At 43.5% G+C, this 24,759-nt stretch overlaps 1 protein-coding gene across 1 annotated transcript; it reads left to right on the top strand.

The window, feature by feature from the left end:
- The first annotated feature begins 357 nt into the window (after window positions 1-357).
- Window positions 358-17,626, top strand: TMEM233 (transmembrane protein 233). The gene is made up of 3 exons (XM_074843932.1): window positions 358-548; window positions 7,713-7,847; window positions 15,765-17,626. Exons 1-3 carry the CDS (start codon window positions 360-362, stop codon window positions 15,774-15,776), a joined length of 336 nt encoding a protein of 111 aa, XP_074700033.1. The 5' UTR covers window positions 358-359; the 3' UTR covers window positions 15,777-17,626.
- The last annotated feature ends 7,133 nt before the right edge of the window (window positions 17,627-24,759 follow it).

Below are 24,759 nucleotides of genomic sequence, written 5' to 3'. Positions count from 1 at the left end.
GCCCCCGCTGTGCCGGCGGCGGGGCAGGCTCCGGAGCAGGAGCGGGCTTGCCCGGGGAACCGCCGCCCGCCTCCGGGTCGCGGCGCTGGAAACACTCGGCGGCTTTTGCCTGGTTTTCCTTTTTATTTTTTCTTTTTCCCCCCCGATTCCTCCCCGGAATCGACTGCCGGGCTAAAGGCTTCGGCAGCCGCGGAGCTGCGGGCGGGCGCCCCCGCCCCGCCCCGCCGGCGGGTGCCCGTCCCGGGGAGGCGCCGCTCCGCGCCGGGCGGCTCCCTTGGCTCGGCGCCGCGGCGGGGTCCCGCCTGCCCGGGGCGCGGCGCTGGGCTTTTCCAGCCGCCCGCCCGCCGCACCGCAGCCCCATGTCCGCGCTCCCCGCCGGTGCCGACATCAAGAGGGCTCTGGAGAACAGCCCCGAGACTAACATCGAGGATGAGCTGCCCGACGGGCCGCCGCAGCCGCGGCCCAAGAACTACCTGCTCCTCAGCATCCTCGCCTGCTTCTGTCCCGCCTATCCCGTCAACATCGTCGCCTTCGTCTTCGCCGTCATGGTGAGTAGCAGCACCCCGCCGGCTGCTCCAGCGACCTCCTTGGCCTCGGGGGTTCGGCGGGGCAGCCGCCGGCTCTCCGCGCCCGCCCGGCCCCCGCCGCGCCGCTCCCGGCCGGGACCCGCAGCGGCCGAGGGGGCTGGGGGAGCCGCCAGGCTGAGGGGCATCCCGCCGCCTTTTAGCCGCTTGTCCCTGGCGTGTGTGGACAAAGTTAGGTGAGGCAGCGAGCCTGAGAGCATCAGCGGCTCAGCCAGGATGTCCGCTTAGCTGTCCCAGCAGCAGATGTAAAACGGGGAATTAAAGGCAGCTCAAATCCAGTTTTCAGTATCGGGCTATATAGCAGAGGGAGGTTTATCCCAATTCATGAGATTTGTTACATCAACTAACTTGCACACTGAATTGGACATAGTATCTATGTGTGAAAGTGGCAGTTGGGGTGCAGAAATCAGGTTTGCAAAGGAACAGGTGTGGTTTCTACTTGAGCTAATCAAATAGAAGTGCCTTTTTTCCAGAAAACAGGTTCTTTAGCGTGATACTGTCTGCTAGAATAATACACACAACGATAACGATTGTAGGTTGCTGGCAAAACCCCTTATAAAATTGAGTATCAAGTACACTGAGAGAACAGCTTTACTCATACAAACCGTAACGGATTTGCATAGTCCTTAATAATCCACCAATCCCGTTAACTTCAAAAGGATTGTTAGAACAGAATCTCCTTGCAGTTAAAAGTTGCAGAGTCAGATCCAGACTTTTCTAATAGGATACGTGATCAGTGTAATCAGTAATACTGCAATGTATTTCTGTTGTTTAGGAGCTGAAAAGGGTTTAAAACATGTTGTGTGTTTTCATCCTTTTCTCTGACAGCCAGGCTGAAAAGGTAAGTAAAAAATATAGTTGTTTCTTTTTGCAATTAAGTATAAGAATAATGACTTATATCAAAAACACGCTAAAGCACACTCTTTTAAAACCAGTAAGATTGATCAGAAATCACACCTAAATATTGGGATACATGCCTTAAGCTTGCAAATTCCTTGAAGAAGCGATTCCAAAGCCATCTTCACAACCTTTTTTGTCTGGATAAGTATTAGCTGTCACTTTTTTTTTTTTTCTATGTGTTTATTTTCTTTGTTGTTAACTTAACTATACAATATGCACTTTTCCTTGCTTTGAGAAGATTTGGTTCTGCTGGTACCCAGCATCCTTTCTGTCTGTGGACACTTAGGGTGCTATATAAAGTAATGAGAGCTGGTGATCTGGGGCTGCGAGCATCTGTTCGCTGTGACAGTGCTTGCACCAAAGCACTAGGGCTGCACAGAAGTTAACTGTCAAGGACAGAATTTGGCCTCTAAAGATTTTTGCACCCCATATGGAGAAATCTCCACCCACGCCCTAGTTGAAGTTCATGCAGGCGTTTGGAGTCAGGTGTAAGTAACTGTCACCAGGGGGATATGTAGAAACCAGGGTGGGAAGAGCACTTCCTGAATGCTAAACAGTCTGTACAGGTCTCAGCTGCCCACTCCCTTAAAGGGGGGAGACAAGGCCCAAACCAATAATCTCCACTGTATGCAAATGCCTTCTGTTTCAACATCATTCTTACCTAAAACCTCTTCTTTTCTGCAAAAGTAACATGTCCAACTTCTTTTCCACAGCCTGATTCCCCTGCCTTTTGGAGCTGCAACCTGTAACTGCTCCGTTAATGTCAACTGCAGGGTCTGCATTTTAACCTGTGATGGTTTTATTTCCACTTCTGCTGGGATCTACATCCTCTGTCTCTTTCTCAGCTTGTTTCCTAGAGTTGCTAAGGGTTAACACTGAGATGCAAGAGTGGATTATTTTCTTTTCTGACAAGAAGATGCCTTTATAGTCTGCAGAGTTTGTCTGAGATCTTGTGTCAGAAGAGATAAAGACCCATAAAAGTGGAGTTCTCTATAAATTTCCACTTCCTAGAATGGGCCTGGAAAGAAAAGTCCTGTTGGCTTCTAGAGGGGCATGGTTCAGCACCCTGTTTGCCTAGGTCATGTCCTCCTTCAGTGCTCTGAATTCAGGCAATGTTTTCGCTCTAAAAGTAGAGTCTGGGCTCTAACACACCCCTGAATTAAATGACAGATTTGTCTTCAGTCTCTTCCGCTGTCCCATTTACAACTCCAGCACTGGTTTCCTCACTTCTTTCTCACCTTTGGGGGCACAAACCTTACCATTTCAGATCTTACCTCCTTGACTATATTTTTAGAATCAACCTCTCCCAAGTTCCCCCTATTGTGATAATAACCTTTTCTTGTTCCTTACCTCCTTTGTGAAAGAAATCTCTTTCTCATGACAGGGGTAAGAGGTTAGCTGCTAGAATGGACGCTTAATGGCATCAGTGTGTTGATATATTGTCATCACAAGAGCAGCCCCCTCAAACTAGTTGCTGGTCACTGGCAGATGTGAGGATTGCTTGGCATTTATAGCAAATGGAGATCTGTTTTCCCCAGGGTCCTGGCCAGGACTGCTGGCTGTAGAATTACTGTTCTCAGTGCTCCTCTGCAGTTCCAGCCAGATGCCATCAGTTCTCCTGCTTCCTGTTGCTTCCAGCAGCTGTATCGTGTTGCTGTACAATTAGTTGGCTCACTCAACCCCAGAGGTGCCTCGCTCAGACTTGCCCTGTTCTTTCTCACGTAGGTGAGACCACAGGCATCAGGGGCAAGAGTGTGGGGGCAGGTACCATGTCAGGAGGCTCATGTGACAGAAGATACTTCTCTGGTGTGAGGCTGTAGCTAGGCAGTGTGTCACTGAGCTCTTTGGCTCCTTATCTGCAGTGGTGTCTTTTCCCCCTGTTGTGAACCCAAAGAGCACCTAACTGGCAGTGAACTGCTGTTGTAGCTGAGACCTGGCTCAAGTGGACTGGCTGTACCTGACTCATGGAATCAGAGCTAGAGGGAGGCCATGGGACAACTCTGAAAAATAAATCAGATATTTCTAATACCAGCATCGAGCTCTGATAGTTGAATGAACTTTGGCCTTTCTCACCACCTTTGGTTGTCTTTATTTCAGAGATCTGTATGTCGAATTAGTCATCTAATTCCATAGGGCCTTAGATTTGTAACAACTTCAAAACAGTCTCTCAAAAGCTGTTTCTCCCTCATTGTTTGCTCCTAACTCCCTCTTTATGTAGACACCTTTCTCTTTAATCATTTGCATGTTTCAAACAATGTATGTGGTCAAGTTGTGACCATCTTGGCTCATCTGCTTCTGACAGCAACAAGTTCTTTGACTGTATTTGTTACCCTTGGATTCAGATGCCTTGTCTGTATGTTAGTTTCCCTCAGCAGAGACAACAAGCAAGAGAGTGGTAGAAATCATGGGACAGCAAAGGATGGAACTTGCTTCCTGGGGGGATCCCGCACTTCTAATTGGTTCCTAACGAGCCGTGTACAGTGTGTTGGCTTTGGTCAGGTCAGTGACTAGCACAGTGACCAGTGTTCCTCTACAGCTGTACTTCTCTTTAGTTAAAAAGTTTATTTGGAAAGTTTATTATTCATACAGCTTTTTGTAAGTAGCTTGTCGGTACCTGGGCACCTAACACCATATGGGACAGCCTGTACCTATTTCAGGATTATTAAACAACAAGACTCAGCAGCTGTTCTTAAACATTTTTGCATGGCCCTTATCTCTGCAAACTGGTAAGCTTTTCCTCTGCAACACCACTTTCAGCCTGTCCCCAGAGACACAGAAGTCCAGCCCTTGTTTATGTGCTGCTATACAGCCTGCAGAGCAAACTGCCCTTTCATTGTGTCCTGCTCATCACCTGCCCATTTCATTTGCCAAAAAGCAGAGATCAAGCCTGGTTCTGAATTGCTCCTCGAGTCCCCCCTCTTCTTTCTCTTTCGCTGTAAGTTGTTCTCACAGTGAGCAGTCATACTGAGCCAGCATGTCTCATTCTTCCTTTGGTCTGAAATAGAGAGTCTCATTTCCAGGCACGGCCAGATAAGGTTTGTTACAGCCTGGCTTATGGAGAGCCTAGAAAATGTTGATCAGAGAACCACAGTCTGGTCTGCCAGATTTGTAAGAGGTGTAGAGGAGGATTTCTGAAGTAATTCAGTAGTATTTCTGCTTTTGCCATAAATGGTGCTCTGGGAATGTGGAACAGAAAATGCACGTTAAAAGGGATTAATAGTTTGTAGCTAATTCAGGAAATTTCTGTTCATATGAGGTTAAGCTGCTTCATTGTTGAACTGAGAATATCTTTTATAAATAGATGTGTGTGAACCTGGTGAAGTCACTGAGATTGCTCAAGTAAATAAGCAGCTGCGGAACTGTGGCTTTAATTTAGTTTATGACTTCATAGTGAGGGAGATAGCAGAAACCTGAGAAATCATATGGTATTAGATTGAAAATGGCTGAAATTTGTTTTAAAAGTTGGACAGACCAAATATCGCACACAGATGCTGTATTCTGCATATATTGCCCAGCCCTTGGAGATAAACAGGTGAAACATTTAAGGCTTTAACAGTTAATGTTGTCTGTGTCTAGTGTTGAAAACTGAAAGCTTGATCCAAGGCCCTTTGAAACAGATGGAAGTAAACGAATTTCAAAGAGCTTTGCATCAGACCCTAACCACTCCCCCAAACCTCTTTTTTTTTTTTTTGAATGCTAAGTTATGCCATTTAATTTAAACCTCTTAATAAAGAAACTTTTGTCTCCTTCCTGTCTCTCCCAAATCCTCTTCTTTATCCTTAATGCTGTTTTCCTCCTCTTCATCATGGATTTGTATTAAAATGACATTATTTATTAAAGCGCCCAGGCTGAATTATTTATGCAGTACCTGCAGAAATCACATGGACATTCTCCAGACTTCCTAAATACATTAGTAAAATTGCACGGAACTGCAAGCTGGTGCTGTCATGTCTTAGATACAACTCTGTCTCAGTCTTGAGACCACATATATGGGGAACTGAGTTTAGAGTGTTTACAGGACCACTCTAGATGTCATGCAAAGTGGGTTCCTTGATGGGTGGGGGAACAAAGTACAGGACTGGGGTGTCAGTGATGTTTCTCCATGTTTCTCCCTGTAGCCACAGTCACATTCATAACTGCTGACAGAGGCAGGAGGAGAAGTCAGCCTGCTCAAGGCCAAGCCAAGCCATGTTTCTCCTGATAGTCCTTTTATTGACCTTCCTGAATGTATTTTGAGAAAACCTAAGAAAGCTCTTCTCCTGTACACAGGACTACTGCAAGCAGTGGAGTAACTTAGGTGAGAGGAACTGTGCCAGCCACCCTTTAACAGGAGGCTGCACTGGTGGAGGATCAGAGGTGACATCATCCTACTGGACTGTGTGTTTGTGTCCGCCTCTCATTTCCATCTCTTCCCTCTTTCCCCACTATATCCTTTAAGTCCACTAGCCAACCTCGATGCAATTTGACAGCAGAGCAGAGGTATTAGCGATATTCTTTAGGGAAATAAAATAGAGGAATGTTTAGGCATGTAGGCTTCCAGCAAGGGAAGGAATGTATCGGTGCTCTCTTTAAGAGCAAGAGTGCATCAGCAGCTCAGTCTTTCTTAGACACCAGAGAATAAGTACCTGCACTTATCCTTGAGATGCAATTCTAGGAATATAGGCTTCATTGCTTTGGGACTGTCTTGGCACGAGTGATCTGACTGCAGTGCTAACACCAAGGATGCGTCTAGCCCATTAACTTCTGTGTGCTCACTAATCAACAGAACACAGAGATAATGTCCCTAATTATTTTTCTGCTTGGGGAAAAAAGGTTTTACAACAATGCTTGGTATCCTCTGAAGTTCATTCCTTTCTTGCTCTCCACAGCCTCAGATCTTCATTCTGTTGAATAACTTGTTCTGTCTTTACTACAAGAAGTAATTCATAACTAAAGCACTTTCCTAATAGCACTTGGTGATACTTCATGCAGTCATTTTCTAAAGACAACCTGAATTATTTAGTCCATGGAACAGTTCATTTGATCATGTCCCCATATTTCTTCTCCTGCATCTCCCATTTCTGGGATACTTCCTGGAATACTTAAGAGTTACTGAAGAACAGGTTATGACTAACCTGATTCCCCGAGGAAGTATGCTGAGATAGTTCAATAATGCAATCTGATAAAGAAATCTGGACTCAATGTCATGGTTTATGAACTCAAACTCTCCTAATCTTACAAAATAATTCTTAGTAATAATACTCTTTTTAAAAAATTCTTTGATAGCATCTTATTCTTGGGAAAAAGTTGCTACAAACTGTTACACTCATGTACTAGAATACTTCAGTGTCCTTCATTGAATCTTTTCTTTTAAAAATATGGTCTGGTTAAAACAAAAATTAAATCAGAAAATCCTACAGTCTGTCTCACAAAAGACTAGAAGATCAGAGTGGTCCTATTACACCTTGCAATCTCTATATGTAATAAATATAAAGCATCTGCCAAATCATGGGTGGATAGAGATAAACTCAAGTCTGTTGAGCTAATACCTGTATGTCTGGTGTATATGATGATAATAATTATCAGTGTATTCCAAAAATGCAAGGAGACAGAATTTCTAGCCCCTGAAGATGGCACTCAGATGTTTTGTTCAGATGATCTGTATTTCTTTGTTTTATTTTTGTTTTCTACCATCAGCAAACTGCCTATTAATTCTTCAAACTTTGTTTTGAAAAGTAAAACACTGGAAAAATAAGACGTTAGTAAGCTTTTTCTAAGAAGCTTTCCTGAGGCTTTCAGTAAAAAAAAGCAGCCTATTTATGCTCCTTTTCATGTTTATGGTCCTATAAAGCATAAGAGTTTATTTCACTGCTAGTGAAGTGGCCAACTAACAGTTCACATATACTATAAAAACATTTCCAGAGATAAAAGCCACTGATTTATGTGGGTGGATTAGAGTTGATTTGATTTGACAGCTTTTATGCTGGTGTGTACAAGAAAACTCATCATATGAATATATTTCATCACTGAAAATAAAAGAGCTGTACTGAAAATGAGTGGAACAGGAAACTAGACTCCCCGCTTACCTTGGACTGTTGGCAGTTGATTTTTACAAAGTAAATCACCATTTTCTGAAGTCCTTTCTACAGTACCAATGTGCACAGAACGTAGTTCAAAGCAGTCACATTGGTTTGTGTCGCTTTTCTGTTTTTAAAAAAAAAAATCACAAACTCTCTTTTTCTTCTACAGGCTTTAAACAGTTATAATCAAGGAGATATAGAAGGGTCAAAAAGACTGGGTCGCAATGCCCTCTGGGTTGCTGTTGCATCAATTATCATTGGCCTTGTCATCATTGGAATCTATTGCGTAGTTCATTTCACAACGGTAAGCAAAATGCTACTAGTTCCAATGCAAGCAGTTCTCCTCTGTGCACGGGCTTCAGAATAAGAAACTAAAGATTTTCAGAACTGTCTACTAATGTTAAAATTTAGGGATGTGTGCATGTTTTCCAAAAGAGCAAATCTTACTTATTGTGCAATTCAGAAAATTCGAATTGTCTGTAGTTAAACGCAAGCAACTGTGTCTTAGCAGCAGTAGATTTTCTAGAAACTCTTTCAGCTCCCACAGGTTTTTCCAATTTAGGCCAATTTCATCATCTGTAAGACCAAGTGCATAGAGATCCTTAGATTTCAGGTAATACAGTCTCCAAGTGCTAATTTTCCATCTCATAATCTGTCCAACAGATCTTTTAACTTTGCAAGGAGAAGATGACAGTCAATTACTATTTTACCCTTTGATATTAAGGTGACCATAACTATACCAAAAGTGACCGTAAATGTAATTTTGATTTGGCTTGCAGTGGGATAAGGTCATTAGCTCTCAGTGCTGTGTGACTGACCTGCTTTCGTACACCTGCAGCAATAGTGAAGAAGCTCAACAAATGAATCTCTGTATACACAGTGGTTACCCAGATGGATTGTAAGCTTGTTTGGAAAAGAGGACAAAAGTAATTAGGGTATTGATATCCTTTCTTAAGGTTGTGTGACAATCTGTTCTTTGCTCCGAGGTAATGTGCACTTCCCATTAAAATAACCAGTTTACATCAATTTGTTATTGGCTGTTTTGGTTGGAGAGCCTTTCAGTACAAACTTATGTATAAACAGAGATCACCTCATCCACCACTGAAATGCAAACACCTCTGGGGAGTGGAATGGAGTAGCTGTTTAAACATGTACAACATTTTCAGACAAAAATTTACAGTACACCATGTTGAACTGCGGGGAGTTTAGTGGGGATGGGGTCCATTTCAGTAGGATGTTAGTGGATGGTGCTGCAGAATCAGAAGCTTACTGTATATTCATTAATTTCCACTGCATTTTGCAGGCATGAATCTCTCTTTGGTTCAGCTTGTGTTCAGTTTGCTCAGCCCTCAGATTTAAAACCAAGTCACTTCAGGCAGGGTGTGCCAAGTTTTGTAATTGACAGCAGCAGTAAATTCCTCTGTTCGCTTCTACTACCTTACTCATCATTTCTCAGACAAGGATAGCAGCTCAATAATTTTTTTTTTTAAGTAGGAGAGAAGGGCAGCCTGAGGAGTGGCAGACAACACTGACCTGAAGCATTCACGTTAACCAGGGCACACTACCTACATTTAGTTGTAGTCAACATTTCACCTCTGCTACAGTAGGACCCTGTGTGCTGAACGTGTGAATGCTTTTTTATGCCCACTGCCAGATATTAGTGGTAGTTAGCACTTTACATCTAGCTAGTATTCGTAAGCACCTCTCTCTTTCCTACCCTCAAGGAAGTAAGCAGCAGTAAATCAGTATAAGGCGACTTTATGGTTTTTTCTTAAGCTTTGTCTCTTGAGGATTTTTTCAAATTGGTTTGGGGTTTTTTTTCAAGAGAAAAATCTCTGTGTTAGATGGAAGCATTGCCAGGTGCCTGGGAGCACTCAGCGCACTGCTGGGATACCAATTTCTGTATTCAGTGAGTAGCTTCCATAGAGGTCTCTTGGCCAAATGGTACCTTGGGTTTTGTGAGGACTCAAGGTTTACTGGATTCACCCTGCTCTCTGGCTTTCCAGTCTCTCTACTGTTCCCCTTCTCCCTCTCACCTGTCACACTCCAAAGAGCACTTGCTTCTAAGAAAGTGTTTGATGGGAGCTACAATCTTCTTTATTTTTCTGGTGTGAAAATGAGTGAACAGGAGCATCCAACCAGCCTTTCCAACCTCCATGCTTACCTGACTCCCCTTTGTTGCCTTACTCATGGACATTTATATTTTACACTAAACTGTCATTGAGTTTGACATGCCACTGCTGCGGATGGCATTGCATTCTCTGTGCAGTTATCTCGCATCCATTTGTACCTTGGTCATGATTATTTACTAACAGCTGCTTCGCACTCTGCTAATGTGAAGTGATGGTAAATTACTTCCATGCTAACTTTAATATATATGCTTCAGTATTTGTAAGATAGTACAAAATAGCCTTAATAGAATAATATGATAGTTAGCCCTGTAACCATTTGATTACCATTAGGCACAGATTTGATGTTTCCATGACCTATACATGCATTTTTCCTGAAAGTTAATTTAGACATCAGCAACATGTATGAAAAGCTTGACCCTTCCAGGATTTATAACTGTGTGTTTTATCATGAAATTCATCAGCTACCATATTACCCAGTTGCTCCTGCTGACATTCCGTGTGGCTTCTTTTGGTTTTCAAAGGACAAGTCTCATTGGAAATTACCATTGGGAGTACTCCCTTGTATTCTCCTTCCATATTCTTATGTATTTCTCCCTAGAGCTTGTTGTTTACCACCCTACCATCCCATTTCTGTGTGAGTACTTTATCTGTTCTCTTATGGCTGCTAGAGCTTCTCACAGTGTGTTACTTGAGTATTCATAAACATTCTGGTTTATCTGTGGTCCTGCTGACAGTATCAGAGATGCAAGGTGTAATGAGTTTGAGGGCTGGATGAGCCTTGAGCCTTGGGAGTTCTTCCACAACATCCTGGGTCTGAGCTTCTGGAAAGCAACAAACCTGAGACATCCAAATCAGGTTGACAGGAGGGAATCTCTGTCAATTGTTACACAACTTTTCCTCTTGGTACAAAAACTTGATTCAGGCTCAGCTGGCTCTGAAGTCTCCTTCAAAACAGCTCCTCGCCTTCTTCCAGAGGACTGGCTACACATGTCCTGGAGGATCTGCAGGCCAAGAAGGAACCTTCCTTTTCCTGCCAGAAGTCATAAACATCAGGCCTTCCCCATCATGTAAGTCTCCATTCAGCTCTTGTTCAAGTGTAGTTTTCAGTTGTTCATCCTCTGCTTTGTAGAGCTCAGGCAGAGTCTCTGTGGAGACCCTGTTGGTCTCCTGTTTGTGCACCCTGGTGGTCTGCAGTCTGCTCACCTCCTCCTGAAGCTCTTTTCCCTGGAGATGCAGAGCTTCAGAGTACCGCTCCCACCAGAGAGGCCACCAATGTCCCAGCCCCAAAGACAGGCAGCAGTCACTCCGCGCAGCTGCAACCTGGACAGCTACATCCTCCTTCCAAAGCTCCATCTGGGTCAAGGCATCTGATATGCCAGGCAGTTGCTCCAGCAGTTTGGGAGATGCTGCCCTGTGGTTTATCACAACCACTCTTGCACAGTCCCAAGCAGTCCCTTGCTGTCTTCAACAGAGTTTCTGGTCTCCTGTGCAAACTCACAACTTAATTGCCAAAAAAACCCTCTTTGCCACTCTTGAGCATCTCTCATTGAAACCACTGTGAATTGAGCACTGAAATACTTCTCCATCTCTGGACGCAGATTCCTTCAGTACTTACTGGAAAGTAATTTCCTCTCTATGAACGCCATTTCTAGAAGACTAGTTCAATGAGGACAGTGCCTAACTTGCTGAATTTCGGTAGCCTCTGGGTATCAAAACCCACATGCCCTATTACAAATTCCAACCAAAGTTATCCTTTTGTTCCCACATGTCTTCTGTCTTTTCAATACCCAAATCTACTATGTGTTCCATCTTGCTTAGGAAAGGGGTTAATACCTCTGCTTTAAGCTGAGCTGAGGGGGCTCTTGTGGTACTTCACATGCCTCAGCCAGGAGAAAAACATCTAGTCAGGCGTGTTGAGGGTAGAAATGGTTGAACCTGCAGAGAGCAAGTGCAAGAAATTCCTGCTTTGAACAAAGAGTGACATTATACCCCCAGTAATACTGGTGGACTCGAGGAAGATCCTTTCACTTTTCATAAAATTCCTGCCTCTGAGCCCTGAGCTGCCTTGCATGCTGCCTTTGGTTTATTCAGTTGCAGAGCAACATAGCACAGGAATAACAGCAGGCGACACCTACGTCTGCATGGAAGAAACAGCCTTGACTTTTCATTTTGAAGATTAACTCAGTGCTAAGCCAACTCGGGGCTTCTGCTGCTGCCTTGGAGAGCCTCGTTTATCTTCAACACTGGCATGTTATCTTTAGCAAACATATATCAAGATATATAGTGATACATATATATATAGCCTGGAACAGGGCCCACCCAACACTTGGGAACCATCTACCTTCTGCAGTCATGACCCTGAATGTAGACAAGGGGAAGCCGTCACTTGCATCACTGGAGTTAACAGCCCAGCAATAAAACTTGTCTGTCTTGATCAATGTAAACTGGGGTGTTCCTCGTTATGCTGAGGAATCACTGAGAGTTAAGCTACAGTGTGTGCTGAATCAGGGCTGTCCCTCATTTCACACTAGGCCAAATTTATTCTTACTCCATTCCGTAACTTTTACCCTCTCCTGTCAGCTTCTCCTGCACTCCTACCTTGCCAGTCCTGAATGCTGAATTACACTTCCACTGCTTGCTCAGATGTAACTTAAACCAATATTTGTGTCACCACTGAGTCTAACCCTGCGTATGTGCCCATAGGCATGTTGTCCATCAAGAACTGCAGTGAGAAAAGGGATATACTTGATATCCTTCCATAAGGAGGCATCACTACTAACTGAAACAGTGCAGAGCTGTGCGCCATAGCCTGCACGTGGCCTTAATCAGCTGTAATGTGCCTGGTTTGGGAGTGAATGGCAAGGCACCTAATGACAGGCGACACGCAGCTGTGAACCACATCCTGAATCCTGCCTCTAGTTCTGATGTCCTTGACTTAAGAAAGATGCAGTGTATATACATATAAACAGACATGCACCAAAAAAACCCCCCACAACATAGAGAAGGGCTGCAAGGTATGAAAAAACCTTTATATGTGGACAGACAAAATAGACACAATCTCTTTGGCTTGGGAAAGAAAGACTTAGGAAGTGGTTGTTAAAGGCAGTGAAATAGAGTGATTATTTGTTGTCTGTTACGAATGAGATGAAGTGGCGCCACAGGAAAACAGCTTTAAACAAGGAGGTACTTTTCCATGTGACATACAATGCAGCTGTGGGACTTATTCCTTCTGGTTGCTGTGGATACAAAAATTACAAATGTTTTGAAACAGTAGCACGTGAAGTTACAAAAAAAAAGCTTAAATGCAAAGATGCAGATACAATCTGGGGCTCAGAATGTTTCTAAACTGCAGATTGCCAGAGCTGGAAGGCAATAGAGGGAGAAATATCACCCTGGCCATAGCCTTTTCTTACACAGTCCCATGAGGCATTTGTAACATGGCACTGTTAGAGAGGGGGTGCTGCAAAGGTGGCTGTTTGCTCTGACCCAGTACCTCTGTTCTTACGCTCCTTCATGAAGCCTGTTAGTAGCCTTTCCACTGACTTGAATGGATTTCGAGTCAGCCTTCCTGTCTTTTCCTAAGTATTTTGATCAGCAAAAGCTAATAATTTTGTCAGTGAATGAGGGTTGTCCAGTAGTTCATGATCTGTGCTTTCAGAGCAGTCTTCAAATTTTTGGAGCAGATTCCGGATTCTGTTTTGCTTTCTGATAACACAAGAAGTTTGGTGTCTTTGGATTTCATTTGAGTCCTACTGGCAGGATTTAGGGAAACATAATCTTGGCTGGGACCTTCTTACTTAAGTGGAGGACACCCCAGGTATTCCAAACCCTTTTCTTAACTGGATCACAACGTGTCATATTCTACTTCATGCTACCACGGGAATCATGCATTCTTATTCCATTGCTGGGTTTGCTGCACCGCCTGTTAGTCTGAAACAACATGCAGCTTCTTACAGCACATAGTTTTAGACTATCTCTAGCGTCTGAGTGACACTTGACAGTGCTGCTCGGGGCAGAACTAGAGCTCACATGAGTTTTGTGTCCCCATTGAGCCCTAAAACATCATATAAAGCCCATGTCTTCTGTGCACCTCCATAGTGGTTCTCTGCAGACTAGGCAAGTCGGGAGTGAGTCAAGTAGAAATGTGGAGAACTAGTAAGAGGTGTTAGAGTGAATTAAAGACATAAGCTTTTCTGTAGAGCTTTGACAGAGATGGCAACAGTTTTGCTATGAGGAAGGGTAGCCAAAATACTGAAGGAAAGGAATGCAAGAAACTCCTGCCAATGGACCAGTGTCCAAGACTTTTTAAATTCACATCAGAAGTTCATTGTCTTTGTTTATCTTGAACCCCAGACACAGGCAGGGTAGAATTATCTTCCGGTAATAACTTATGTGAGAAGGGTGGTTGTGTTCAGTGACTTCAGAATTTCATGCAAACCATTATGATATTTTAATGCTTTCGTAGAGGAGTGTGAACTTCTGACCCCTTCTTTAATCTCACTTGGTCTAGAACTTCACCCCATGGGAGTCACAGAAATACCACCTGTCAGCATGGCTTCGAAGGAAGACAGAGACACAGCCAGGCTGTGTGGAAAGTACTAGCTTATACTGTTTCATAATCAGTAGGGTCTTAAATCAAGCATATGTGCAGTAATACAACATTTCTAATTACTGGTAGAAGGAAAAGGAGTAAGCGTTTAGACTGTGCAATGGGGACAGATGTCTACATAAGTTTTTCTTACTAACTTGGAAATAATTCTTCAGGGGGAAAAGGCATGCAAGATTATTTTTAATATCTCTGCTGTCTCCTTCCTGAAACTCTCAAAAGCTTTGCAGCCATTTCACTGAGGGACTGTCTCTCTTTCAGAGACAATAAACTGAGGGCTGGTAAGATGACAGGAATTACAGAGCCAGCCTCCAGATCTTTACATTGCCAATGCTGTTCTCTGTACCTTACCATAGAAAAAAAGAGTCAAGGAAGACTACCTGCCTTTCACTGCAGGGATTGACCTGCCACTAGCTGATAGAGCACAAAGTCTGAAGTCAGGGCATTCCTGTTGTCTTTTACCCACATTAATTTTTGGTGTCCACCTAGCCAGTGAGCTCACACTGCTGCTTTTCTATCAGTAAGGGCGCTGATTAACTCCTTGATACCCTACCTCTTTTTACAGGATTTGTACAAATGTAAGATCTTAAAGTCCTCTGTCTGTCTGTCAGATGTGTTCAGTCAGCTTCAGAGGCTGAGTAGTGGCAGACGTGTAGATGCACAGGGGCAATGTGATTATATCAGCCTCATTTCCTTAGCAAGCCACATTAAGAATTCTGGTCTAGTTGTTTCATCTGCACATGGAGAAAATGTCCCCACAACAGATTCTGCCCATTGGAGTCCTGAGTAGCATCCAAGAGACAATCAACACAGGAGTTAATGCTGTCTGCAGGATATATTTACTGTTTAGTGCCTCATGTCCTAGAACTCTCTTTAAGGAGCTGCTAAAAGATAGCTGCTTGATGGAGAAGATATTTTGGACTCCAGCAGAGAGCTAGGCATCCAGGGACAAACCAGGGAGATCAGTACATCCGTGGGTAGTGTCTGAGACCTGCCAAGAATTTGGGGGAACTTCTCAGATCTTTCTTCTAATGCAGGTGCACAAGAGAGGTTACCCAGTCCTTTTTAAAACATCTGTCATGTATTGCAGTTGTATTTACCAAGTTGTCTACAGCTGAAAGTATTGTTCTTGCCTGACTGTTTTATGTATCACTTCAAAGAAGCAGAGATGCTGTTGACCTCATGAAACTTTGTCAAATAAGAGCCTGTTTCCTGGCAATGAAAGATCCTAACTTGCATTGATTCAGGTAACCCAGTTTAAAAATTCAGTTCAGATTGACAGATGACTGGTGCCATTAGAAACATAGCTCTTTGATTCAAAACTGTATTGAACCACTAATCTGGAGGATGTTTGTTAAGAGAACAAGTGCCACTAATGTGGCATAATGTATCCATTAGATCTGTAGAATTAATAATTTAAACTAACAAGGCAAACTCTCTGTCTTTTCCTCCTTTAAAAATACATATTTCTGTGTCCTTGCAGCATGCTATCTGAAGATCAGGACTGCACTTGGAGGATATCATCATGTAAATCTCGGGAGGGGAAAAAGAAGAAGAGAAGGAAACCCTTCATTCCAGACTCTTAGATTTGACCCTACAAGTCTGCAGAGGCATGTTGCTGGTGGATGAACTGATAGTCCAGTTAGTTAATCAGCATGGCGTGACCAGGTTTTCAAAATTATTTATTTATAAGAAATCTCAGTATAAAGCAGCATTTTCTCTTTTACCCTAATGTATAATGAGATCTTGCCCTAACAACTCCCTTTTCTTTCTCGTTTACATGGAATGTATGCTGGATCCATGATGTTCCCTGGCTGACCTTAGCCAGACAAAGCCAACATATCTAGACTGTTTATAGTCCGCAATATAAGATCTGATGCACAGCCCGCTGAAGCTAGTAGAACTTCTGTTGCCTCCAGTGGGTTTTGGATCAGGCCGTTAAGGACATTTTTATTACTTTAAAATAGTCTCAACATAACACAATCGTAACCATGGGGTTGTGATTTTATCCTGTTATGTGATTTTATAATGCCGTGGGCGTACTCTGACTCAGCGGCTGCTTTCTTCTGTCATCCTCAGCTTTTAGGTCTTTACCTTGGATTTTTAACCACCTGGGACCGATTTTAATCACTTGATTATTAAGAGACACTCTTCTTCCATAGCATCCATATTTTTGTTAATGATTTATTTTTGTTTTGTTGTCTTTCATTGTTGAACTCCCTTGACTTCACTCCAGTCCTGCATTAAAGTTGCACTGATCATATTTTCCTCTTTCAACTTCACATATGTAAAAAGTTCCTTTTTTTTAACTGACAAAAGATCTTCTTTTTAAATAGATGTTCTTCTGCATCCCTTTGTTATTGTTCTTCTAGCAAGTCACATAGTTTCATTGTGTTCCGCTTTGTTCGTGTCTTTTTGTTTAGTTCATCCTCTCATCTTGCTATGAGTAGTCTATATATCAAAGCAGTTAGAGATGGACAGACTTTTGTGCCCTTACATAGTTACATACACTCTTGCTGATCCTGAGACATTACTCAGTGAACAGCCTTGGGTTACAAAATTGATGGCCTCTAAATTACTGCAGTTTCTTGATACCTTACGAAAACTTAGCATGGGACAGCTGTTTTTTATTACCTGAAGACTGTTGGAAAGAATATATTTGTTTTGTCACACAAATATTCCGTGTTAAAAGGAGTAAGCTCTGGTGAGCGTTAAGACAGATGGCTAAATCTTCAGTGGTTGTTGCTCCATTTGCTTTAAATTGTTACTACATCTTCAAGCAAGCTATGCTGACTTACACTTATTCTCTTTGCACTAACATAAATCTGGACGGACTACCCAGAAATGCATGGGAGTTTTGCAGGTGCAAGTGAGAAAAGAATCATGCCTGGCAGGAGTACAACTACCAATTAAAAAAAAAAAAAAAATCTCCCAGAAACCTTTACCTGTTAAAATATATGCCTGGAAGTAGCATGCATTTTCTGTGCCTTGATATTATACTTTTAATGTGCTTATTCGCTTTTCTTTCTGCCAAATTCTTTTTTTCATTGAAGTCAGTGATGCATCACCTATATCCTTAATTACTCCAGTATAAAACCTCACAAACACTGGTGAAATCAGTTGATTTCTTCAGCATTTATACTGATTGATTTTGTCCACGTGGGAACGTTGCCACTGATTTTGATGATCCCAAGAATTGGCTGTTCTGTGAACTCCTCTTTGGTTTTTGAATACTATTTCAATGGTCTGATATGTCTTGTGGGACTTTTAGTAGCTTGCCTTATTACCAGATATGATAGAACTGTCATTGAGAAGTGGAATAAAATTACTTTTAATTCATGTCCATTCTGGTATGTGGGAAGTGTCTTTCCTAAGTTTTGTTGCCTTTTCTATTTTAAAGAGTAATATCCCTTTTTCTAACCCCTTGGACAGTTTCAGAGTGAAATGGATCAAAGCAAAACCAGGATTTCTGACCTACGTGATGCTATACAACCAGTCTGTACTGTAGCTAGTACATTCAGAAGTTGCTAGAGATCAGCTAATTCTCAAAATATCAGCAAGGTAGGCTCTTTGCTTCATTTTCAAAATAGCACCCAGAAGGAGTGTTGAGGCCATTTCAAAATGGTCCCTCAGTGGTCTCTTCGGGGCTTTCCTACCATGAGGGTCAAAAAGTGGTCAAATGAGGTCACCAAAGGAGGTCTCTCAGCAGGTAACAGAGGTCAGATTTTCACCACCTTGAATTGCTGGCATCAAAGTAAACCCCATTGCATTGCTTTAGTAATAGTTCTCCGTGTCAGTGTGCTAAAAATCAAAAAGTGTATACCAAAAAAAAGCGTTTCATCCTTCTGCAGAATAATAAACTTCAGTACTGTAAACTAAACCACAGCTAGTGGTGTGAGAGGGGAGAAAGATTTCCAGAGTTATTTGGGCACTAGAGGATAGGGATAGGCAACTTGAAGTATTTTTTAAAGTGCCTGACAAGGATTTAGATCAATAGGAGCTAGACACCTGACTTGTTCAGATGCTTTTGAAAACCATACTGGAAATCTAACTTGCATCTTGGTGCTCATAAATATCTTTGAAGTCTTGCTCTTAATATAATTGAGAATTGAGCCATTGTATCTTCAGTGCTTCTGAAGATAAATGTTGCTACCTTACAGTGCTATTGATTGGTATAAAAATAAAGGCTTTATATTAAACCACTTAATGTGACAGGGAGGGGAAAATGCAGCAATTCCTCTAATGTCCTTTAGTGCTTCTATGTCATAGGTAGTCTTATTTTTGCTTTACTAATGTACTGGTATCAGTTCTCTTAATTTATTTATGTTGACGTAAATTTTCAACCATGTTTGTGAAATGCAGTGAAACGCAGCTTGTGCTGGAAATGAATATGGTCCTTGTATAACCAAATCATTCTGTTGTAGGTGTGACAGACCCGTACGAAGTGAGGTATCAAACATAGGGAAGCTAATGATATTTTACTGCCCAAATCAGCAAGACCTCTGCTGACAGCAGTGGGTGTGGAAGGCAGAACACAGTTGTCTGACTGAGGAATTAGTGCCTGCTTTTTATTTTGAGGGGCCTATAAACAAATTCCAGTATCTGTGACAGGCTTTGGAAATTACCTGCTCTTCATCGACATGCATCTAGATTTGGATTTGGCCCATTATTTGCATTGCATCTACCATTTTTTGGTGGAGAAAAAAAAGAAAGCGCTGCCATATGTATGCTCTGAATGATGTTATTTCATTAAATGGAGGGGGGGGGGGAAGCGGTAAAACATATTTCAGCTCAACATCTGTGTCCTGGGCAGGTGAACAGTCTTCCTTCCACAAAGCTGCTTCAGGCTTCCATTTTTTGGTGCAGTCTTCCTGCATGCTGAACACACCAACTAATGCCTGAAGTCCAGGTCTCTTTTCCTTCCTGTGTGTATTACAGGCAGAGACAGATGGAAACTTGAAATTGCTGGCCTCAGCTCCTGGATCATGTTAGCATCTTTCACTTCTTACAGGGCAGCTGCATTCTGCAAAACAGCAGTGTGCATGTATCTTGATATGTAACCCTAGAAGAGGGCTTCTAAATATAAGAGGAGTTTCTCTGCTACCATATGAAGGAGGTCAGCCAGACGCTTAAACAACATGCAGTGTATGTTTCATCAGATTGCACAGCAGAAAAAAATCAAGGGGACAATATGAAATGAAATTCTTAGGGTGTCTCACTGCAGGCACACCCAGGAGTTTACAGGTTGTGACTTGAAGATCAGCAGTGGCTCTTCAATTGATGGGGTTGCAACCACAATCCATGAACAGTGTGGCTCAAGGCTTCAGAAGCTGTTGCTTTTGTAGCTGTATCTTTGGATATGTGCTCCCAGTGTGAACTGTGTCCTGCCTCTCAGCCTGGAGACAGGTTGCATCTGATTGCTGCTACAGTGTCCATCGCTCTCAGAATCAGTCCAGGTGCATCTGCTGGAACTGTGTGCAAGCATCTCTCTCTAAGCTCATTTCCTTACCTGGACCCCCTAACTTTGTCTATCGGCTGTTTAAGATGGATTTTGTTACTGCTTTGCATCAGTAGGGGAGAGACTGGATCATCTTCCCAGTTAGTTTTTACTTCGAGTGCACTGTGTGTGCTCACATGCACAGGAGGATGCCCTTGAAGGACTGGATTCCCCAAGGGAAGTAAGATTTAATACAAAGAAAGTCACTGGATTGATTCAGGGCCCAGCTTGTAAGCCACACCCTGGTTACCTGACAGCTGTTCAGGAGCCTCTGTAGAATGTGTTGTTTCGTGGAGGGAAGAGCCCATATCGCCACACCTTCACTCCTGATAATGGGGTGAACTAAGAGGAAGTTGAATAGATGTGGAACCTACCCTGACTTTGGAGGAGATACTTCCAGGCAAAGTCAGAGATGTCAGAAGGCCTGTGCAGGGTAGTCTGCACAGCTGCAGCTCTTCTGAGGCTGAGCCCTCAGTATTTCATGGGTAGTACCTTCAGGCTGAAACACTACTTGAATGTTGATTTCCTCTTACTGTCCTCCCATCTCCAACCTCATTTTTAATTAGTAGGCGTCTGAAGGTGTGCAGTGTTATGTTGGAGTAGAGGAGTTGAGAAGAGATGCAATGGTCTGTGAGTGATTTTTGTGTGCGCTCACAATTTTCCGCTTCCCAAGCACAACGGCATGTTCTGCATGCACGGCAACGGCATGTGTCCCTGAAATGTGAGTGAGCCTTTAAGGAGGCTGCCCAACTTCCTCTGCATCACTCCCTGGCAGCCTGGCAAAATGGGCTAAATTCAGAAGTGACCTAAAAGGAGGAGGGGGTTTGGAAACAGATCACTGAGCCAATGTAAAGATGGAGGAACAAACTTGGGAGTCCGAGGCAGAAAGGAAGGTTATAGTAAGAAATTCAACTGGAAGGCTTTTGCAGTTAAATTTATCCTGTTTTGAACTGTCGGATACATTCTGCTGCTGCTGCCACCTAACTCACTCTCCGTGGCACAGAAGCTACAAGAAGCACTTGCTCACGTGTCCTTTATAATGTGATTTATGGCATGTCTGAATTTGATCTACCAGCTCCTGACTGAGGATGGCTCTTCTCTTCTTGTCATATCTAACTGTAGGGCTGAGTCAGCTTCCACTTCGCTTGCAATGACTTTGGCTAAATAAGCTTGCATCGTGTCAAGGAAAAAACTTTGCCAGATACCAGCGGATTCACGAGGACTTTAAACTGCACAGTCTGAGACTTTAGGCCAATGCGTTTCTTTTTCAATACATACTCTGGGGTAAGAGAAAGGGAAACTCCACTGAAATTAAGGGATGCACACCAGAGCAGGCTGTGGGGTAATGGTGAAGCATGGCAGCATCGTGTACCCGTATCACAACCAGTGTTCAGTGGGGACTTAATTGCCTTTTGATTTTAACCAACTCCAGGAGATAATCCAAACAGTGAAAATGAGATTCTGGCCTAGAGCACAAGTGGTTGGTGAGTGCCATCCCTTCTGTGGGGCTAGCACAAGTTTAGCTTTGACTTTTTGTGCCTGAAAGGTTTGTAAGGTGATTCTTCACCCCATTTAATCAGAGACATACATTCTCCTAATACAGGTCTCTCCCGACCTCAGATATATCATTTGGTCCTTACTTTCTTTAAAAATGAGTCAGCTGATGAAGAAAGATGGTAAGTGATATCTCCAAGGGGGTAGAATGACTCAGTAATAAAGATACCACTTCACTTGTCCCCTCAGCCTTTACAGCACCAAAAGTGCTCTGTCATGATTGCTAGAACTTTGACAAAGTCTGCTGAGTCTCATCATCTTATGAGCCAAGAACCAAAATGCCTTAAAATTAATTTCTGAATAAAATGCTCTGTGTGAGTCTTAATAGTCAGGCCAGGTCTAGTTAGTGTTTATTAAAGAAGGTAGATGTGAGTAAGGGAAAAAGGAGCTGACCTTTGCTTGTGGCTAGTGACATGGTAAATAACACAGAGAGCATGTGGCTTTTCATATCCTGCAGGTGTTTGACAAGCATCTCCTTTTAAAACCTCGCATTGCCCTGTGAGGTGGTGTAGCACAGTCATGACACCTGATAAAGCATTTAATCCATTACTTTTATCTTGTTTTATGGATTGTGGACAGTCTGAAAGCAGACTGTGCTTTTTTTTTTCCCCAGGGAATTTCTGACTCAAAATTATTTAGTTACATTTCCCCCTGATGCTTTTATCCTCCAGCCTGCCATTTGCAATTCAAACTGTTGTGATTTGCCATACAATTTCTGTGATACCACCACCTCTGTTTTCCTGATCAGACAACATAAATCCTAGGGCATTCACATGGTTGGTGTGATTGCTAGTACCAAAATTTCATGTTTGCTTTTGTGATGTCTAAATTTAATATTTGCTTAAGGTGAGTCTTTTTTCCATGGAAATGTGGGTAGTGAACACAAGCAGGGTCCTGAATACACCAGAACAAAATAATCTGCAGTTCTGAATTCGTATTTAACTAAAAGATTTTGCAATATTCACCCAACCTAGCATTACCTTCCTTTGGCTGATGGAAAGCTAACAGCTAAAGGCAAAAGTGATTAAGACTCTTCTTGAAGGTCATGCTGGCAGCTAGTGTGAGAGACAAGAGGGAGATTTTTATCTAATTCTTTCTTTCCTTCTCAGTGACAGTGCTTACGGTCACTATTCTTGGGCACCCCCCAGAATTGTAAGGCAATGTACACAGCTAAACAGTTAAAGAACAAATTATTCCGGTACCAATGTCAGGAGTGCTTAGCAAAGGCTAAGCCTAAGTGGCCTCTTGCTATGTCCCCCATCTGAGATATGGCAGTTTAGAAAACTAGAGAGAGTTGTTGTGCTAAATTATTTCAATGGCAAGTGACACCTCTGACATTCTCACTAGGGAAGTGAACCAGGAACCTCATTTGTGACACATATGGAAGTCCTGGTGGAAGAATGTGAACCAGCTCCTCATCTGTTACATCCTCATCTGGCAGTAAGAAAAAGAAGGTTAAGACAGGTATGTAAAGGGGCAGGAATAGAAAAGGTATTTTGTAGTCTTCCTTTGGAATGTGGAGGCTGGTAGTGGATGGAATGGGAGAGGGGGAGTTTTTATGCCCTTCAGGTTGCAGAGCATGGAAGGAGGCAAAAATCACAGATGCTGTTAAAGGGAGGAGCAAAACTCCAGGGTTCCAGAAAATCAGTGGGTGGATGAGCTCTGCCAGGCCCTTGTGGCATTTCTTCAGCTCATCTCTCGCTTCCCACATCTCCTGCATTAACAGCTGTAAGGAAATCGGGCTCCCACTCAAGCTGATCGCAGAAAACAATACCCCAGTGCATGTGAGGACCATGCATACAGACATGCCTGTGAGGAGGCAGGGTGATGATTTAGTGGGCAGCAGTGGCAAGTCCCCCACATAGGACTTTGTTCATGGTGTAATGTCATCCAGCCCTCATAATTCATGGGGACCAGGCACCTCACAAAGAGTTACAGGCTCTAGGGCTGTGCTACAGCCACCTGTCACGACTGACAGAGTCAGGGGTGAAGAGAAAGCAGTCATGGGGAAAACAAGGAGGAGAAGGCAGCAACAGTGAAGCCCAACTACCAAGAGGTCGTGATGCAGGCGTCCATTGCCTCTGTCCTGTCCACAGGCCAATAATTCCCAAAGATTTTACACAGAATCACACCATGGATGGATGGTTCATCACAGCTAGGGAGGAACCATCAGATTTTAATACCAGAACTTTGAGTAATGCTTGGACCTACCACAGAATAGTTCTCACAGCCTCATGAGCTGGTAGCAGTTTATTACCTATCTGTGGTTCTTAGAAGTAACAAAAACCATTGCAAAGTGAGGATGGCCCCCAGAGTGAAGGCACTGCTGCTTGCGATGAGTCTGACTGTAGACAGATCGTCACAATGGTCCTACTGGGCAGGTGATGGACAAGACATGGTAGCGTGTATCTCCAGCCTACACTGCAGACAGGTCTGCAGACGTAACCAGCACAGGCAGAGGCACGTGCATTGGTGCTGGCCAAAAAAGAACTAGGGAGAACAAAACAATCGCGTTTGGAGACAAAGAATTTAATAGTGCTAAGCTGTGTGAAATATCAAAATAACAACAGCTGCATTTTATAGCAGGGTAACTGTTCTGCAGGGGCTGGGGAAGAGCTGCCCACACACATTCCCCTCACACCCCCTCTGGCAGGCTGTCCCGTGCCGAGATATTCTACCCATGAAAGACAAACTAGGAGCAGCTGTTCTTCAAAACACACTGCGGGAGCCAGCCCTGCCCTCGCCATTAAGCACGGTGAATCTGCCTGTCCCGGCAGAATCCTTCCCGCGACAACAGCGTGCCACAAGGATACGCTTCGGTTTGGTAGGAATCCTTCTCGTTGCAGGTTGCTTCCACTGGTTAAGAAAAAAACCAACAATTTTCTTGTAAAAAGAACTGCTGACCCGGGAACCTGCAGTCCTCCCAATTTTATGCTCGTTAGAAAAGTAGAAGACAGACAGTGACAGCTGATGAAGAGCGAAGGGTACAATGCGATAGTGTAATTAGAAATGCCGACAGAAATATGTTAGAGAAATATATGAGTGTAATATAATTTGGGCAACATCAGTTAAGGACTTAAATTTCCATCTGTGCTTCCTCGGAGGAACGCGCCGCGTGCTGGTGGTTTCCCGGGCAGCTCGGACCACCTCGCGGTCAGCACCCGTACAGCTGCCTCTTGCTCCCGTTTCCCGTTAAAAAGTGCATTTATTGCCTGGTTCCAGCGTCCCGGGCTCACTCGTGTTCCCCCGAGCTTATCCAAAACCTCTTGTGCTGGCGATTTGGAGAACGCAGCTCGAGAGGCAGGGGGAGGCCCAGCAGGCGGGGGGGGGGGGGGCCTGCGGGGGCCGCCGGCAGGAGCGGGCCTGGGGCCGGGCCCGAGGGCCTGGGGCCGCGCCGGAACCCGCGCGCCGGGCTCGGGTTGTGCCC

The sequence above is a fragment of the Strix aluco genome, chromosome 18 (genome assembly GCF_031877795.1).
Source record: "Strix aluco isolate bStrAlu1 chromosome 18, bStrAlu1.hap1, whole genome shotgun sequence".
NCBI lineage: Eukaryota > Metazoa > Chordata > Aves > Strigiformes > Strigidae > Strix > Strix aluco.
This window is presented reverse-complemented; position numbering and strand designations above follow the sequence as displayed.

Coding starts and splice junctions, on each gene's coding strand:
- TMEM233 (XM_074843932.1), top strand. CDS start 360: ATGTCCGCGCTCCCCGCCGGTGCCGACATCAAGAGGGCTCTGGAGAAC. Junction 549..7,712: donor CCTTCGTCTTCGCCGTCATG/GTGAGTAGCAGC, acceptor TTTCTTCTACAG/GCTTTAAACAGTTATAATCA.